The sequence below is a fragment of the Porites lutea genome, chromosome 1, assembly GCF_958299795.1.
Source record: "Porites lutea chromosome 1, jaPorLute2.1, whole genome shotgun sequence".
Classification (NCBI taxonomy): Eukaryota; Metazoa; Cnidaria; class Anthozoa; order Scleractinia; family Poritidae; genus Porites; species Porites lutea.
Genome location: NC_133201.1, coordinates 33,285,816 through 33,305,815, shown reverse-complemented (window position 1 = coordinate 33,305,815; position 20,000 = coordinate 33,285,816). Strand labels below are relative to the sequence as shown.

Below are 20,000 nucleotides of genomic sequence, written 5' to 3'. Positions count from 1 at the left end.
AATTAATAAAGGTATTGTATTGTAATGGAGTCTGTCGATCCACGTTGCTGATTTGTGGCTGACAAATCAAGTTCTTTAATGCCAAACAATTACAGTACTGCTGAATAGTTTTTTAGTTAAAAGAAATCGGAAGATTGATGTGTTACAAGATATACTCACCCTATAGCTTGGAATAAAATCCTGACACAATTCGGCGAATGCGACTCGTTGCCAAACAGTTTGCCTGGTTGCTGAGCCAGGTGCACATGCTGAAAATTAACCGGGACCACCGTGCGCGCCTAGTTTCATCAAATCCAGAAAATTTTCGCATACTAACAGTACGACGATACAATACTTTTTCTTTACGCGGGGGACATTAGGGTGCCTCCTCGGGTTCCGGCCTCTGGGCCGGAACCCTGCGGGGGCAAAAATGTACCGTTCAGAAATTGTTAGATATCCGTTTTTTGAGATTTAAGTGGAAGATTGCCAATATATTCGCTCGTTTATGAAAGTCAGCTCAATTCTGTCACTGGACTATTTTCCCGAGTTCGGCGGCTAAACCCGGTTCAGACGCCGCTCCACTCATGTTCCGAACCTAACTGAGTTTGGTTCGACTTTGGAGCAACATTGGCGCGACATCTGATTCAAATGGCGCACCGTGTGTCGTGTGTTGTAGGGAGAAAGAAAAAGGCCTGGGTCCGATATCATATCTTCGCGCCATAATTCAACTTTCAAAGATGGTGGCTGTGAAGGAGAGGATAGCTCTGATTAGAGCTATTTCTCGGGGAAGCGAACGTAGGAGGATGTTTTCCGAAAGTGCGCAAATGCTTATTGCATTAAGAAGACGACGGATAGCTCTTCTTTTGTCCTTGGCAGGGATTTTGTTGCTCTCGCGTAAGCAGAATTTAGCCACGGAGATGGTTCATGTACGATCTTGCCGGCGTCTGCCCAGGAGCAACGGCTGGTGGGAGATGGTTTGGACAACATATACCGATGAACGATTCAAGAAAACTTTCAGAATTTCAAAGAATACATTCAGTTTCATTCTGAACCGGATTCGAAACGACTTGGAACGCCAGACAGTAAACGAAGACCCCATATCACCCGAATGTCGGCTAGGCATTTGCCTTTATAGGCTCGGAAGAGGTGATTATTACTACACCATAGCGGAAATGGCTGGATTGGGTGTTTCAACTGTACATGAGATTGTAACTCAGGTATGTCAATCGATCGTTGAAGACCTTTGGGAGGACTGTGTCAAGAAGCATATGCCATGCACTGAGGAGGACTTTAAAGATAAGATGAAGGAAATGAACGAAAGGTGGCAGTTTCCCTTCTGTTGGGCTGCAATTGATGGCTGCCACATACCTATTAAATGTCCACCAGGAGGAGCTGCATCGTGTAAAGAGTACCACAATTTCAAGAACTTCTATTCCGTGGTATTGATGGCTATGGTAGACTCAAAATATAGGTTTATTTGGGGCAGCTGCGGTTTCCCTAGTAACTCCCATGATGCTATCATTTTCCAGGCAACAGAACTCTGGGAAAAGCTAAACGAACACGATTTTATTCCAGACATTGCACATAAGGTTGCTGATGTGAACATTGGTCCACTCATTATTGGGGATTCAGCATTCCCATTCGAACCGTGGCTATTGAAGCCCTACACAAATGCAGTACTCACAGAGAAGCAGAGATACTTTAATTACAGGTTAAAAGTCGTGCTAGGATGGTCACAGAAGGAGCATATGGGCAACTTAAAGGAAGGTGGAGGGTGCTTTTGAGGAAAAACGAGAGTGAACCTTGTCAAGCCAAAACAACAACCCTTGCTTGCATGGTTTTGCATAACATCTGCATTGAAAAGGGTGATACCATCTGCAGCAAGCTAGATATTACTAGCGACCCACTTACAAATGCGAAGAGAGATAGTCGCACATTAAGGGATGCATTAGAGATGACCTGTTGTAGAAAGCTACCAGACTCCAATTCCCAGGCAACTCAACTCAACTCAGGAGCGCGCTAGCAGATATGTTTTGGAGGGAAAGAGAAGGTTCTGAATTAAAGTGAACGAGTTAAACCAAATATTTCTTGCAACATTTATTGGAGTTTTGTAATGGGCCCATTCAGTTATTTCCACTACGTTTTGTAACAAGGAAGGCTTCTTTTATAATATTAGCCCACCCAAAGTACTGTAAACTGCGTGCTTCAATTTATAACAGATGAACTTTATATGTTGAAAGAATGTAATGTTCAAAGGGGTTTTACATGACCCATGAAGTGCATCATGTTTCACATTTCAACACCATAACACAACATTTGAATGCATTCTGCTATTTATATTGATGATAAAATTTCGCACCAAGTGTTTCTAATGAAGTGATAGTATCCATTATGAAGGGCCCATGATGACACAACTGTCGAGTTTAAGTCAGTAGCTTGGACTTGCATTGTACAATGTACTTTAAGTAGTAGTTAGCGGGTGTCAAGTCTGTAGGTAATACAACTTCTACAATATTAAGAATAAATTTGTTAACACAACTGTTATCGTAGTTTAAGTGAACATCAGAAGAAACTGTCTTTGCAGGTACAAAGCAAACATCAACTAGAAAACATTTATCAAGGACTTGCGCCTCTGCTTTTTAGCAAAATTTTCTCCAAACCATCCAACTAATTTTTACCAGCACTGTCATGGGAAAGTCAGTCAGTTGCACAAAGACAAACTATAGTGATTAGATACTTCTGTTTCTGAACAAGCAAGATCCTGGGTAAAGACACTTTTAAACATGTTGTTTTTCCCTGTTGCAAATGCTAGTAAAATATAGAGTCACAAGCAAAAAGGCTTTCTGGCGCCTGAGAATTTTCCATGAATGCCAAGAGTCCCTGTATTTCACGGGTACAACATTAGTTGCATCACTCTAGTGGTACAATTCAAGGGCTAAAAATGAAACAGGAATATGTAATAGACTTATTATAATAATTGAGCACTGCCCAAATTAGGGAATTTTTAGCCAATATTTTTGAGTGAAATTGAAGACTACATACATGTCCACACCATAATTCAGCAGATTCGTATCAATTTTATATACAATTATCTCTTTAAACCCTAAGATCAAAATCTAAATCCTCATTTATTACCCCTATTTATTTCCTATAGAATGTGGAGAAGTTGATAAAATATCAAGCAAGCCCATCTTGTGTGATCATGTCCTTAATTGTCATGACCACTCTGTTTTACAAAGCATTGCTGTGATAAGGAGACATTTGATGCTGATCGCTCCTAGGGCTTAAAGGGTTAATTAGCATTTCAACATCAAGTAATTACATAAGTGTACACCTGCTTCACTTTCAACCCTTCATTTAAAAGTCAATAAACTCAACAAGACCATAGTTGGTGGAAACTTCAAGAAAACCAAAAATTTTGGTAGTTTAAGTCTCCAGGATGAACAGAACTTGACATCTGATTACCATACTGCCTACTGTCACTTCCAATTAGTCCATGTAAGTTGGCCGCTGCTGTAGCTCTTTCTTGTAGGGTTGGTTGAACATGCTGTGTGGGCATAGCTTGCAGAAGCATCTGTAGCATGTTACGTTCATGTTCACGAGACTTTTGAGCCTGATCACTCATGTACGAAAGGACTTCTTTCACCGGATCATTGTTGATGGCAGTCTTGATTAGGTCAATTACTTCATGTAAAGACTCATCTGTCTTTCTCTTCCTTCTCCTTGTAGCCACAACTCTCTCTTTGCTTTCAGATGAGGATGTGTCAGGTGATGCTTCAGCAGCACTAGCTTCTGAATCTGGTAAACATGGTGATTGTGTACGAACAAATGAAGACTCTACTGCAAGTTCAGGTCTGCATGCATCCCGAGTTTTGGCAATAGCAAATAGGCTGTTAAACCATGGACCATAGCCTTTTTCGTCAATAAATCTCTTTATTCCTGTGCTAGTCTTCATGGTGAGAGAAGTCTTCTTGCACTCAGCAATGGCTTTCTTGAACTTTGTTCGCAACTGAACATGATCAAATGGAACTTCTTCATTTCTCACAGCAGCCCTTTCCTTAAGTTCGACCAGAACCTTTTTGTATATTTCTCCATTTTTCTGGTTTTTAGTGTTGGTCAGTATGAATTTATTCTTGTAATAATCATAAGATATTACAATGTCCACCAAATCCCCTAATAGACTTTGACTCCATTTGGCCTTCCTTCCACTTTTATTCTTAGAACATTTTTGGCTTTTCTTCTTTTTTTCAAACAGGCCCCGGCTGAGACTTTCATCCTCACCATCTTCATCATCATCACTATCAACAGCACTGAGGAAAATGAACAAAAGTTCTAAATATTGCAGCACTAAATTCTCACATGTCTTAATGTAAACCCATGAAAACCAAAAAAAATTGCTTCAAAAGTTGCACTTGTATTTGTCTGCCTAGAGGTCATATTTTTTATTGCTGTGATTATTGTAAAAACCATCTATTCAAATTAAAACCATTCAAAAGGAACCCTGCTTAAATTTAAACCCTCACGAATCGAAGGTGCTAAGACTCTATCAAGCTAGGGGATCACACACAGGCAAAGGAGAGGCATACATGCAGCCTTTGTGGCCTAGCAGTTAGAACTCTAGAACGTTGCAAGCTAGAGGTACTTGGATCAAATCCACCAAATTCTAGCTTTGCTATTTTTTCTTTTTTTATCTGACCAAAGTCTCTCTTCACATTTTTTTTTTATTTTAAAATTTGTATCAATCCCTACCACCTTTTATACATGGTGAACATTGTTGATGGAACAATGCCATACAAATGACAATACGCAGTCAGAAATCCTTTCAAAATAGATTCATAAATATAGGGCTAATGAATCTGTGCTAAGCAATAAGCATACAATAAGCATACAATAAAAATATTAAAGACATTCAACGACTAATTTGTGTCTTCAACTGAAATCTTCAGCGCCATGCGTTTCCCTGAGCTTCATGAGGTCCTGCGAGACACTCACGTTTCTAGTATTAAACACTGAAAGTTTTCTACCAGAATCCAGTGTAGATGAACTAGATCGCTCATTAACTGAGACTGAAATATATGTTGTGTTACCATTTTATCATTGGTTTAGATTTTCTTTTCTTTTGTCTTTGTGTATGGTAATGTATGATAATGAGCTGGAAACAAAGAAAAATAAATTTGAAACCCAAATAACAACATAAGTTTCCGATTTAAGTGGGAAAATCACAAACCAAAGTGATGACAAGTAAATGGATTCAAAGTTGTTGTTCCCTGGATGCTGGCAGTGATACCAGATGTACAAAAAATGTACACTTCTCTAATAAGAAATGGCACATGACTGCTTCCAGGGCACATGCCAAACAAGTAATTCATGTCACTGTAATCCAAGTTAACATCATGGCTGTTGTGGTTCAATTTTATTCTTGGTTTAAATTTTACTTTCCTTTGGTTCAAACTCATTATCATACATTACCATACCCCAAAACAAAGGAAAATAAAATTCAAACCAAGGAAAAAATTGAACCACAACATGGCCACTATTATTGACCTTCCACAGAGGGATAAATATAAACATTAACACAAGCAATTTGCAGTTTCAAATTTTTTAATTATACCCTTCTGTTGATCAATTTTTATCACCTAACTTGCACCTATGCTTACTTTAAAGCAACAAAGGAAACCTTGAATGCTGGAATTCCTTCGGCGATGATTTTGTTGTGTTGGAAAAGAGTGTTACGGACTTGTATAGCGTTACAGCGTGACATCGGGTCACGTGGAACTTGACGTTTGCAATCATGTGACTTAAGCGTTTTCGTTTTATTTATTCTGAAATAAATCTCTCTCTGTGTGGTTGATATTTATCGATGTGGAACCTTAAGATCCTTTGAATTCTTCGAAACCAGCGACTAACGCCCTGTAAAGCGTTACCTTCTCTTACATGGTCACTCCGAACCGGATTATTCTGTTGGTGATAGTTCTTGTCGTGTTAATCCTTGGACCGGACAATTCTTGTTTACGAGCACGTGGTGTGGATTTTTCATTCGTCGACGAGTTGACTATTTTAAAAGTGCATGTGATGCCACCCAAAGTGAAAGCCATTTCAAGGAAAAAAGCTGCGCGTGAAGGGCACAGAACAACCGTCAAACGTATTGCTTACGCCGTCAGTGAACAACTGGATGCCTCGCACAGCGACGTTAACTTGGACGGGAACAAACAAGCGCTTGCCCTAATCGTGTCAAAGCTTCACCAGCAAAGGCAATCCCTGCACGTCAAATTGGAAACCCTAAAAGTTGTGGACGAAGAAATCTTGTCAATCGTGGAAGAAGAGGAAATCGGAGACGAAATTCGGGAAGCAGACCTCGTAAATGAATTAATTCAGCTCACCATTGCTAGAATTGATAATTTTCTAGAAACCTTGAAGACCCCCGCGAAGACCGTGGACGCACCAAAGGACGAGACACCGGTAAGCCCTTCTAAAGTTGTTACTAGTGACTTCTTACCGTCAAATGACTCTGTTGAATCTCCGGTAAACCTTCCTGTATCTGCTGGAAATGTTGAAACTTCGAATAATCTTGTTGAATCTCCTAATCCAACACCAAGTTTAAGCTTACCTACTCAAGAAACAATCCCTCGAGTTAAATTACCTAAACTGGACTTGAGAAAATTTGATGGAGAAGTTAGTACATGGCCCACCTTCTGGGATGCCTTCGAGTCCTCTATTCATAAGAATCCTACATTGGCTCCTATTGACAAGTTCAATTATTTGAACTCTCTCCTTATGAAACCAGCTCTTGATGCCATTTCTGGCCTGTCTCTCTCTGCATCAAATTATGAAGAAGCAATTGCGATCCTTAAGAAGAGATTTGGAAACAAGCAACAAATTATCAATCGCCACATGGATATTCTTCTTAATGTTAGCCCTGTGACTAATCAAGACACAAGAAAGCTAAGGGAACTATATGACACTTTAGAGTCTCATGTCAGAAGCCTTAAGTCACTAGGAATCCCTTCAAACTCCTATGGAAGTTTACTCTCATCAATTATTATGAACAAGCTGCCTCAAGAGCTACGATTGATTATTAGTAGAGAAATAAAGGATCAAGATTGGCAGCTAGATAATATTATGCATGCATTGGAGGACGAGTTAAAAGCCAGAGAGCGTGCAGTCCCTCATGATGAGTGTCAGTTATCAGGTGGAATTCAAGGATTCTCAAAGGCTCAGACGCGTTCAACTACATCTGCTTTATTTGCAGGACATTCAGGACCCACTTGTACATATTGTAAACAGAGCCATCCCTCTAACGCCTGCAAAATAGTGACCAACTCTGCAGCTCGAAAAGATCTTCTCATTAAGCAAGGAAGATGTTTTGTTTGCCTCAGGAAAGATCATCTCAGCAGAAATTGTAAATCAAAGAATCAATGCTTCAAGTGTAAGGGTCGACACCATATCAGCATTTGCCCATCTGATGGCACTCATGAAGGTAGTGCCCACAATAGTACCAATCTTTCAAGAACACCGAGTCAAGAACAGCCTCAGAATCAGCGCGGGAACAATGATGAAGGTACCCCTAGAGCTGCACCCAGACAGGAACAGAACCAGAAACAACTAAAGACCTCAAAGCAGAACCTCACAGCCCTGTATGTCAGTGCCGCTACTCCAGTCCTGCTTCAAACAGCCAAAGCATTGACATACAAGCCTGGCAATTCAGCAGTCACAGTGAAAGCTCGTTTTATCCTAGATAGTGGAAGTCAACGAACCTATGTGAGCACAAGGCTAAGAGAGCGTCTAAAGTTACTGACTGAGAACACTGAAAGGATATCGATCAAAACCTTTGGTTCGACAAATGAGAACAGTCAGTGTGTGGATGTTGTCCGACTCTTTGTCGCCACTGAGCAAGGACAAGATGTAGAACTGTCAGCCTTTGTCGTCCCCACAATATGCGATCCTCTTCAAAGTCAATCTGTTGTACAAGCTAGCCTCACCTATGCTCATTTAAAGGGACTTAAACTTGCTGACTACCATACGGGTGAAGACAATATTGACATTGATATTCTTGTTGGGTCCGATCAGTATTGGAGTCTAGTGTCTGGCAGGGTGGTACGAGGAGAACATGGCCCCACTGCAATTGAAACAAAACTTGGATGGGTTTTGTCAGGTCCAATCCCAGAAGGAACACAAGTTAATAGGCAGCAAAGTAATCTTGTCACAACACATGTATTGAAGAGTGCAGTAAAACCTGTTGATGTCACAAATGAGACCCTTGATGGAACTCTAAAGACATTCTGGGAACTAGAATCGCTTGGCATTAAACCAAGGACACTGTATGAAGAATTCCAAGAGCAGATATCCTTTACGAATGAGAGGTATAAAGTCCATCTTCCCTGGAAAACGCCGCATCCGCTCCTTCCAGACAACTACCAGTTGAGCAGGAAACGTCTAGAGAACCTTCTTGAACGTCTTCGCCACCAGCCTGAAGTCCTTAGAGAATATGACTCTGTCATAAAGGAACAGCTACATAGAGGCATAGTTGAAGTTGTAGAAAAGCCTAGCGAAGGAGAAGTTGGTAAGGTCCACTACATACCGCATCATGCAGTCATAAGAAGGGACAAGTTAACAACCAAGCTTAGAGTCGTATATGATGCTTCTGCAAAATCCGATGGTGTAGCCTTGAACGATTGTCTGTATGCAGGACCACCCCTTGCTGAGAACATATTTAATGTACTTTTGAGATTTCGTGTTAACCAAGTCGCTTTGACCGGCGATATCGAAAAGGCATTTCTGATGGTGGGTATGGCGGAGGAAGATAGAGATGTGTTAAGATTCCTGTGGGTGGATGACATTGACAACCCCTCTCCAGAGATTGTGGTTCTAAGGTTTACACGTGTTGTATTCGGAGTCTCGTCTAGTCCTTTCCTGTTAAACGCCACAATCAAGCATCACATTGAAAGGTACAAAGAAGCAGATCCTGAATTCGTAGAGAAATTTCTTCGCTCCATTTATGTGGATGACCTAAGTTCTGGAGCCCCTGAGACTAATGAAGGCTATGAACTTTATCTGAAGTCCAAACTCAGGCTTGCGGAAGGAGGATTCAACCTAAGGAAGTTTGTATCAAATTCCCCTGAACTAATGAACAGAATTCAAGGTAATGAATCCAGAAACTCTAGATCTGATGCTGGTACATCCAGTAAGGCTGCTGAGCCCAAGAGTGTACAGCCCCCTCGAGCCTATCCAGAAAGGAATGTTGTTTCTGAAGACAAAACTTACGCCAAGAGCATGCTTGGCACAATAGAAGAGAAAAACAGCTCAGACTCAAAGGTCCTTGGAGTACGCTGGAACCCCATGAAGGATGCATTGATATTTGATTTGACCGAGATAGCGAACTTTGCAAGAGACCTTGAACCCACCAAGAGAAACGTTGTTAGTGTTGCCGCGAAGTTTTATGACCCTTTTGGATTTCTTTCACCAGTTGTTATAGAGTTTAAGTTGTTCTTCCAAGAACTTTGCCGAATGAAAATTGGTTGGGATGATCCCTTGAATGATGAATTGTTGAAGATGTGGGGCAAGCTGTTGGATGGGTTAGAAGGTGTAACAGCACTTTCACTATCAAGATGCTACTTCCAAGGAGTTCAAGAGAGAGTTGTCAGTTGTAGCCTTCATGGATTTGGTGATGCATCCAGTAAGGCCTATGCAGCAGTGATCTACCTGCACGTGACTACCACCACAGGAAGCTATGTCAAGTTTGTCGCATCCAAGTCCAGAGTTGCCCCTGCGAAAGAATTATCCATTCCAAGATTAGAGCTTCTTGCCGCTCTGGTATTAGCTAGGCTGATTGAGCATGTTAAGGAGGCCTTGCAATTGGAATTGGCAATTACAGATACAAATTGCTGGACTGATTCCAAAGTAACATTATTTTGGATCAAAGGCGAAGAAAAGGAGTGGAAGCAATTTGTCCAAAATCGTGTCAATGAGATCAGGAGCCTTGTAACAGCGAGTAGTTGGCGACACTGTAACGGAAAGGATAACCCAGCCGATATTCCCTCGAGAGGATTGAATCCTGTAGAACTCTCAAAGTGTACCTTGTGGATGAAGGGCCCCAAGTGGTTAACCAATTTTAACGAAAACAGTGAGAGCGTGTTCGACAGCACACATATACCTGAAGAATATTTTGCAGAAATCAGAGCTGAGGAAAGAGCAAAGTGCCAAAGGGAAACCTCATCCGTAATGCTTGCAGCAGTTGAACCCTGCGGTATAGCACAGATCATGAGAGCAGAAGACTATAGCAACCTGCAGAGACTTATAAGAGTTACTGTCCTTGTTCTAAAGTTTGTAAGAATCATGAAGTTATTACTGGAAAGGGACACCCTTTCCCAAGACGAGTCGACGGATCAAGATACTGCAGTCGCAGAAACCCTTTGGATTAAGGAAATACAGAAGTCCTTAAGCAAGAATCCCAAGTTTGATATTTGGAAAAAGCAGTTTGGCATCTTCACCGATCATCAGGGCATTATGAGGTGTACTGGACGCTTAGCCAAGGCGGAGTTACCAACTTCAGTCAAGCACCCCATTTTGTTGGAGAAAGACCACCACATCACATCCTTAATTGTCGAAGACAGCCATAAACGAGTTATGCATGGTGGTGTGAAGTCCACTCTGACAGAACTAAGAGCAAGATTTTGGATCGTACAGGGCAGACAGTTCGTTAGAAAGCTACTGTACAAGTGTGTGATTTGCAGAAAACTTGAAGGAAGGCCATATCAAGCTCCACCGCCCCCGCCCCTCCCAGAATTTAGAGTAAAGGAATGCTCACCATTTACCTATACTGGAGTTGATTTTGCGGGACCTCTCTATGTCAAAAATCATTCTGGCCCTCAGCAGAAAGTATGGATCTGCCTCTACACTTGTTGTGTTACCAGAGCTATTCATTTGGATCTCGTACCCAGCCTCACAGCCTCCGCATTCATGAGGAGTCTCAGAAGATTTTCTGCCCGTCGCGGCACTCCACTGTTGATGGTGTCTGATAATGGGAAAACCTTCAAGTCAGCAGCGCGAGAAATCACGAAACTGATGAACGACCCGGGAGTAAAACAGTACTTTGCCAATGCACGGATGAAGTGGACGTTCAACCTTGAAAAGGCCCCTTGGTGGGGTGGCATATTTGAAAGACTTGTCAGATCTGTTAAGAGATGTCTGAAGAAGACTATCGGCGGTGCAACCCTTACCTATGAAGAATTGCTTACAGTAGTCGTGGAAGTGGAAATGATACTGAACTGTAGACCTCTGTCCTACGTGTCTGGTGAGGATACTGAAGAACCCCTTACCCCGTCGCATCTCTTATGTGGGCGACGCCTAATGAGCCTTCCAGACAGCAACAACAGCGACACTCCAGATTATGACATTGATGTTCAGCCACAGGATCTAAGCAGAAGAATGCAGCACCTGAGCAACGTTCTGAACCACTTTTGGAAAAGATGGAGAAACGAGTACCTGATCGAGTTGCGAAATGCCCATCGTTACCTTAATCAGAATGACACTATCAGAACTGTATCTGTTGGAGATGTAGTTGTTGTGCATGAAGAAGATCAGCCCAGAGGAAAATGGCGTGTTGGCAAGATTTTAGATCTCATCGTTGGATCTGATGGTTGTACCAGGGGAGCTTTGGTCCAAGTCCGAAGCAAGGGAGGAAAATGCACGAAACTCAGGCGCCCTGTGCAGCGGCTTTACCCTTTAGAGATCCAGTGCGAAGTTCCTGTCCAACAAGCAACCGAAGTAATCTCAAGCCAGAATCCTGATCCAGTTAGCACTGAAGTGAGAACTGAGCAACCAGTGTCTACACGAAGCTGTCCAAGACGAGCAGCTGCAGTTGAGGCTGACCGAAGAAGGAAGACCTGGCTGGAGGATCTGACTTAATGAACTTTGAACTTTGCTACGAATTATCGTTGAGTTTAGGTGTCTCAATAGTATGTAAGGTTTGTTGACCAGATAGAATTAGGTAGCCAAATAATAATCTGGTCAACAGGGGGGAGTGTTACGGACTTGTATAGCGTTACAGCGTGACATCGGGTCACGTGGAACTTGACGTTTGCAATCATGTGACTTAAGCGTTTTCGTTTTATTTATTCTGAAATAAATCTCTCTCTGTGTGGTTGATATTTATCGATGTGGAACCTTAAGATCCTTTGAATTCTTCGAAACCAGCGACTAACGCCCTGTAAAGCGTTACCTTCTCTTACAAAGAGAATGAATCACGCATGAGATAAACTGCAAACATAACTACATCGGGTGTTTACATTTCTTGTTTGTGACAGCTTCTTGCTGATTATCACTTTTATTAGCGAAAGAAGATTACCTTTCCTTTTCACTGTAGACTTCATCTGCCGCTCTATCTTTTCTTCAACTTCTTCATAACTGTGCCTACTTGCGATCAGCAACTCGGTTACGGGCCTTACAGTTTCGCACTCAAAACAGTAGCCGACATTCTTCCCACCTATCCACCCGTCCACGCTTTCATCAATCTCTGGCTCGCTACATAAGTTGCAAATGGCTACTTTGCAGCGAATGCAGCGATATTTGGTCCATCTTTTGCACTGTTTACAGTTCTCTCCGTCTTTTGCCGCCATTAGGGAGTTTAAGATACTGAGACTACGGACTACGAACTACGGCTGGACGAGCGTTGTCCTTTGTTTGTAGCACTGGGTTGAGTCGTGCAAATATAGAACGTTAAGATTGCACTACAGACAGTAGACTACAAGAGAAGAGGCGGAGAGGGAAACAACACGCAAAGATTTTCTTGTTTTCATCACAGTTCACAAAAATGCAAGTCAGTTTTGCATGTGATCTTATCTTTTGAACAATGAACAAATTCTTCCATACTTGAAGGAAGCAATTACGTCGGGTGAAATTGATGAACAAAATTTTGGTTACACAGGTTTTACTTTTTTCGCCCATGAATACTTATGTCAAATATTAAAGAAATAGACAGAAATAGTAATAGCTCATTTATTAGATTTAGAAGATGGACTTCTCCGACTACTAATCTGATGTAGTTTGAAGTTTGAAGTATTGAAATGCCGAGTCTCGATTGTCTGGACGATGTTTACATCATTTTCATTCAGCAAAAGCGATACAAAAACTCGCATAAACAAAGGTTACACAAGTAGAAAGACACACTAATCAGTTCGAACAAACATTGAAACTTTTCAAGTGCGAAGAGAAAGTAAATTACCTGCATGATTTTTCTTCTCCTCGGCCGTCAATCTGAATTCTAAGCTTAGCTAGATAAAAATGTAGTCACAACAGTGGATTAAAAGCGTAAATCTGAGCAGAAATTAGACACAACTTACATATTTCGCTTCCCTCTCACTTTAAGCAGGTGAATTGAAAACTTTTTTACGAAAAGACGAGATTCTTGAATTACCGAGACGGCAAAATACGACAAAAATGTTCTCCGTAGTCCCGACTACGCGAAACAGCTCAACAGCTCACCGTAGCCGCAGGACTACGTGGGAAAAATGAACAGTCACGTGGTTTTGATCATGCGCAGTAGCATGTTTAACCGTAGTCGTAGTCCGTAGTCGACGTATCTTAAACTCCCTATTTTCTCTTCTTCGTAAAACTTACGGGCATGCGTAACAAGTCCTCCGTGGGACTTATGGGAAGATTTATAAATTATCATAATGTATGCATTTAATTCGGCACATGAGAAGAACGCCGTATGAATCACCTGCCGCTCCAATGTCGAATAATGCGACATTGGGAAATAAGAAAAAGGATTTGCAAAACTATTCTCGTGAACAGAGGTCTTCCTTTTGCTAATTATGCGTGCGCGTGCAAGACCGCTGTTCTTTACGTGGCTCGTACAACTTCAGACAAACAAATTTCAAGAACTTTTCAAGGATTTTTCAAGGACAAATTAAATTTTTCAAGGACTAAGATTTATTTGATAAATCGGCATTCTTTAACCCCCAGTATCCATCTTAACTGGAGTAATTTACGATTTTTACTTCTGCGGCCATCCTTGATCACGTTATTTTATTCTTCTTTCCTTGAAGACTTTGCAAAATGACTGGGTATGACTTGCAATTGCATCGTAGGTACAGAAATAACATTTGAAATAAAGAAATAGAAATAAAATATTGTTCATGCACAAAAATGTTTTTACGTTACCAGCGAGTTTTACAGGTTCTTACACCGTGGATGAGCCAAATTTTCCCCGGCAAAATAATCTAATTTTACAGAAAAAGGTGTCTGGCGTGGACAAGGTTGTGAATTTCAAGTAATATATCAAACATGAGATCCAGTGTTTCATCACCAGATGAAACACCGAGAAGAGAGTTGAAAATACGACGCGCAGCGGAGTATTTTTGACGAACTTCGAGGTGTTTCATCTGGTGATGAAACACTGTGTCGAATGTTTGATATTTCTTCTCAAACAAAATCATTTTTGAAGGAGAAATTAAGGATGCAAATACTAAGCAGTGTTTCATCCGATTTCCAAACACTCATTAAACATTAATTTCCTTTGTATTTTCTTAATGAATTATTAATGAGTTTGAGAACGACGTTTCAAGACCTAATAAAGAAATCAAGTACTTTTCAAGGGCCTAAACCGAATTCAACGACTTTTCAAGACGAGTAGTAAAATTCAAGACCTTTTCAAGATTGTACATGTACGAACCATTTCTTAAGGACAGTTTTTTAAAATCCTTTTTCGGATTTCCCAATCCAACGGTAAAAGGGAAATCCAACAACAGATATCTCAGCGCTGAAACCCGTTTTCGGATTTCGCGTTCGCCTGCAAGTCCGAAATCCGGACTTTAAAATCTAAATCCAGGTTTCCCAATCGAACGCACCCTATCTATTGAACCCAGTATCCATCTTAACTGAAGTCTTGAATAACAAAACTGGATAATGATTCAGTTGATGCGAAGACAGATTTTAGCTTTTTGAAAAGACATCAAATAGCGTTTCATTCTGACCTGGTATAAAGAGAGGTTAACGTTTTGACTTAAAAATTGTAGTGCAGAATTTACTTCTCAAAAATAGTTTGAATACGCAAATGTTTTAAGATAGGAAGGGTTCTAGTCAATCAGGAGTTCTAGTAATTGGACGCCGTACAAGATACCAATTTATTGGGGGTTCATTTCTTCAAAATGATTGAAGTCAGTCTTGCGGCACGTTATTGTTAAAGGTGTGAAATATCATGTGTTCGAGGCGGCATGCGCTAGGTCCTAATATATGCTGATTAATTTTAGTATGCGTTCCATTAGGATGATCCGGATCTGGACAAGTGTTTGAAGATCACTCGCCTTATAGCACATCAAAGAAACTGACGAATCTAGCCTGGGAAAGGATTCATTGGTTCTTTTGATGTACCATGATCAGAGTGCTCTCGGATCACTGATGCATGACTAGATAGTCCCAAAGAAACCCACCCTAATAAGAGTTTGAAAATGAACACAAGGACCAGAGAGTAGAGAGACATACAGACAGACATACCTAGCGACAGACAGACGGACGGGCGAAAGGACAGTTAGACGGACGGACGGACAGGCGGACGGGCGAACGAACAGATAGACAGACCGACGGACTATTCTTCATAGTCTACATCAACGATTTACCAGGGGTAATTAGTAAGGACAGTTCAATTGCTCTGTATGTATAGGGTTATTAGTACTCAAGAAGATCTGTCTACTTTTCAAAGTGACATAGATAAAATTTCAGATTGGTGTAAGATGAATAAGATGAGAATTAATATCAAGAAATGTAAGATCATGCGAATAACCAGGAAAAAGTCACCCTTAGTTGGAGAGTATAATATTGAAGGTCAACCTTTGGAAAGCGTTAATGTGTATAAAGATTTAGGATTATTTACTTCTAGTAATCTTTAATGGAACCAACACGTAGATAAAATAACTGCTAAGGCTAATAGGGTTTTAGGGTTGGTTAAGAGGACTTGTAGGAACTTAAAGGATATTGATACCATGAAGACACTTTATTGTAATCTTGTGAGACCTTTATTAGAATATTCATGCGAAACTTGGAACCCTCATACTAAACGTAACATTGATAAATTGGAGGCTGTTCAGCGAAGAGCTACCAGTTGGATCACTAGGTCTTATGATGATTATGATACTAGACTATCTAAGCTAAAATTGTTGTCATTATCTAATAGGAGGTTCACTAGAGATGTTACATTTTTTTTAATGTAATTAATAGGCATTATGATATTGAAATTTCAAATAAGCTCATATTTTGTAAGGACAGAAATACAGGTTATAACTTGAGGAAAAATGACACACAGGACCTTGTTCCAAATTTTAGTAGAACTGACGGTTTTAAATATAGTTTTTTTTAACCGTGTTGTAGATGAATGGAATGGTTTACCCAATCATATTAGAGAATCAAACAGTATTGCAACTTTTAAAAGAAATGTTTTAAGCTTTATTAAGGATAACTAGAACATTTAGATTTCTATTTGTATATATTTTTGTTATATTTTAATTAGTGGGGGCATCCCTAGTATGGCGCATTGGCGCTTTTGGTTGTCTCCTTCCCCACAACTTTTTTTTTTTCTTATAGTAGTGTTAGCTAATTTCATTTCATTATTTGCTTGTAATGTAGTGGAGTGCATCTGTAATAAATAAATAAATAAATACTGACAGAGAGACAGACAGATTAAACATATGGCGATTAACTAAACATTCTTTTCTATTTTTTTATTGAGCTAGGTCGAGTAGCTGGATGGCAACCAAGGCGTAAAGGAGGAGGAATCAAGTACCTGTGCATGCCTGTGAGTCCTGTTTATACCAAGCCCTCAACCCCTGGATTCCATCCGAAAGCATCCCTCTTCGGTGTACAGTATGTCAAGTAAACGATCTTTTCCCCCCAATTCCAGGTCATAAACCAAACATAAGCTACCTTGGAGTACACTGCGCTGTATGCCGAGCGGAGAGAAGAGGATCCGTCATGATGATCCCGGCCCTTTATCCCTAATCGTAGGTGGACCCTTGAGTATATCGGATCGGCTACCTTATGAGAGCCATATATGCCAAAAAGTACCGCCCCAGATTACATCTGCGTCGACGCAGACGCGACTGGAATTGAATTAAAGCACAACGAAAGACATTCTGCAAATTCTTTTCTCTTTTCAGTTCTTTTTCAGCTATACGCACGAGCGTATGCGCGTATATGGACGTTACGCTCCTGGGAAGCAATAGAGAGGAATCACACAGAAAAATGAACAGACAACATACAGTTCTTATGTATAAAACTGGTGTGAAACCAATAATAAACAATCCTAACAGCAAACGACAAGTAAAGGGAAAACGTGGTCACGTGGTACAAATTCTCGTTTGCCGTTTTTTACCGTCGTAAAAGTGACTCTAAATCTCTCTAAAACCAATTTCACTTTAAAAGGGAAAAAAAATGTTTGGGTAATAAAAACCCTAACAATCTTATGGGATACCGAGAAAATTATTCTAAATGCAGCGTCACTGTAAATGCATTAACCCTTCAAAGTTATCACAGGTAATAATTGTGTTCAGGGCTCTTCCTACACTTGAGTCTTACCTGTCCAGTCATTCACAGTTCGTCCAAATCAGAGATACTAGTTCTTCTGATCGTCAACAGACCTGTGGTCTTCCCCAGGGGTCCGTCTTGGGCCCACTCCTATACTTAGTCTATACCGCTCCTCTCGGAGCTATCCTGCGTCGCCATGGTGTAGGGTTTCACATGTACGCGGACGACACTCAACTGTACCTTAGCATGAAGACCACTAAAGTGGAGGACGTTGTGTCTGCACGCACTAGGGTTGAAGTTTGTTTGCGTGAGCTGAACCAATGGATGCTTTTAAACAATCTCCGGTTAAACAATGATAAGACTGAACTCCTGGTTCTGCACGCTAAACATCGCCCTAAGCCACCATTAGATACGATTACTGTGGGTGATGCTACTGTGGAGCCCACATCTAGCGCACGGAACATTGGTGTCGTCTCCGACGATACCATGAGTTTCGAGGAACACGTCAATGAACTATGCAGGACCGCTTTTTATCACATCACAAACATTAGTCGTGTACGTCCATGACTTAATATTGACTCAACCAAAACACTAGTGCATGCATTAGTAACGTTTCGCGTAAATCATTGTAATTCGCTTCTCTATGGCCTACCTGATTATCTTATTCAGAGACTACAATATGTTATGAACGCGGCGGCCAAAGTGATCACTTGCAAGCGAAAGTTTGATCATGTCACACCACTACTTATTGAGCTACACTGGCTCCCCGTCCGTCAGCGTATTGTTTTTAAGATCTTATTGTACATCTTTAAGGCACTCCATGGTGCGATTCCAACGTCCCTGACTTAGCTCATTAGTCCTTACGTTCCTAGGCGAGCTCTTAGGTCTGCTGACCAACTTCTACTGGAGCAGCCAACGCACAAGCTCAAATTGATTGGCTTGAGGGCTTTCTCAGTGTGCGCGCCTTACCTATGGAACTCGCTTCCACTGTTCGAGAGTAAAAGCAGCGCATCTGTATCTATCTTTAAAGCTAAGCTTAAGACCTTTTTTTTTCGACAAGCATATTTTTAGACTTTCCATTTTTTTTTTTTTGATTTTTAGGACTTTTAGACTTTTGATTTTTCCGATTCTTAAGATATTTTTTTTTTACATTTTTTAGTGTATAGATTATAATATATTTCTTACTGTAAGGCGCATTTGGGCGTTAGAAAAATGCGCTATAGAAATAAATTATTTATTATTATTATTTTATTTATTATTAAAGTGAATGGTGATGAAGCCGGTCAGACTTTGTTACATACTTTTCAAAACTATTTAGGACTTGACCGTACCCAAAATGCCCTGGCTGCCAGAGGCTTTTCATGCGCGGTTTCCAGTTTCGGTTAAGTCTTGCAGCCGACGAAGTTCCTCGTCGCACGCGAGAAAAAACCTCTGGTCCCCAGGTTATACCCTAAATAACTATACCGCAAGGAAACTTTAGATGTGTGATTCTTATTGTGACATACTCAACTTAGCAATTTTTCAGCCTTTTGATTTGTCCGAGAATTATTGGTGCATGTATGAAGGATAGATCAAACTCTCTACGAAGTGTTACATCGCTTGTACGTCTAGCTTCGATATTTTGCAACGCCAGCATAGAAATTCCATACTGATAATCTGATACCAGTGGCGAATCCAGGGGAGGTGCCCGCCCCTCCATATTTTTAGAGCAATAAAAAATTATTGGACACCGAGTTCTCCCCCCCCCCCCCCCTCCCCTCTTATCTAAGGGTCTGGATGAACGGCCTCTCCCCATTATCTCAAGATCTGGATCCGGCACTGGATACTACCCAGACCATAGTGAACGGCCGAAACAACGCAATCAAAACGAACCCTGTCAGAAACAAGCATTTCTTTCAGAAAAAGCATTTATTGATACCTATTATTTAGATTATTGTACTTTATTTAGACCAAACTATATTCAAACCACGCACGTATTCGATCGTTTTCCTTTATTTCCTTTACCATACATAAAATTAATTGTAACCCATTATCCCATTCTTAAAATTTCAAGGATGGCCAATAGTTGTCCCGTCTGCTTTCGCTCGTTTGATTATTGCGGTCAAACACAAGTTAAAATCTGCTGATTCCAAACGAGATCATCGGCACAGTCAAAATGGAAAGTTCTCCCATAGACACAGCGGTAGAATTTGTGTGGATCGTCCGGGTCTGCGTAGAAACCATCTTGTTTATCAGAACAAAAATCTGAAAAGAGATGCGATTGGATTACTCAGTACCTATAGATAACCTTTACCATAGGTATGTAGTATTGGGTACATTAAAAAGAGGGTCTCAGTGGGGTTAACCGATAGGCGTAAAACGGCCAAAAATTTAGTCGATAGCCGTAAAAATTGAAAAACTTTAACCGTTAACCGTAAATAGGGTAAAAAAGAGTTAACCGTAAAAGAAATTGTTCCCTAGATTTGTTACTTTTAAGGAAGGTACTAAACTTACTTATGGTTGCGTTT

The 20,000-nt window shown here is 40.7% G+C and overlaps 1 protein-coding gene, 1 long non-coding RNA gene and 1 pseudogene across 2 annotated transcripts in view; 2 read left to right on the top strand and 1 right to left on the bottom strand.

Moving 5' to 3' along the window:
- LOC140928252 (pseudouridylate synthase 7 homolog) overlaps nt 1–20,000 on the top strand; it is a 97,930-nt pseudogene that overhangs the window by 17,330 nt on the left and 60,600 nt on the right.
- LOC140922981 (uncharacterized) lies at nt 10,529–11,883 on the top strand. Its single transcript, XM_073373032.1, has one exon. It carries the CDS (start codon nt 10,603–10,605, stop codon nt 11,881–11,883), a length of 1,281 nt encoding a protein of 426 aa, XP_073229133.1. The 5' UTR covers nt 10,529–10,602.
- LOC140937394 (uncharacterized) overlaps nt 19,470–20,000 on the bottom strand; it is a 10,277-nt gene continuing 9,746 nt past the window's right edge. Inside the window, exon 3 of the long non-coding RNA XR_012165462.1 lies at nt 19,470–19,737. This is a non-coding gene — a long non-coding RNA (uncharacterized lncRNA). The remainder of the gene's footprint in view (nt 19,738–20,000) is intronic.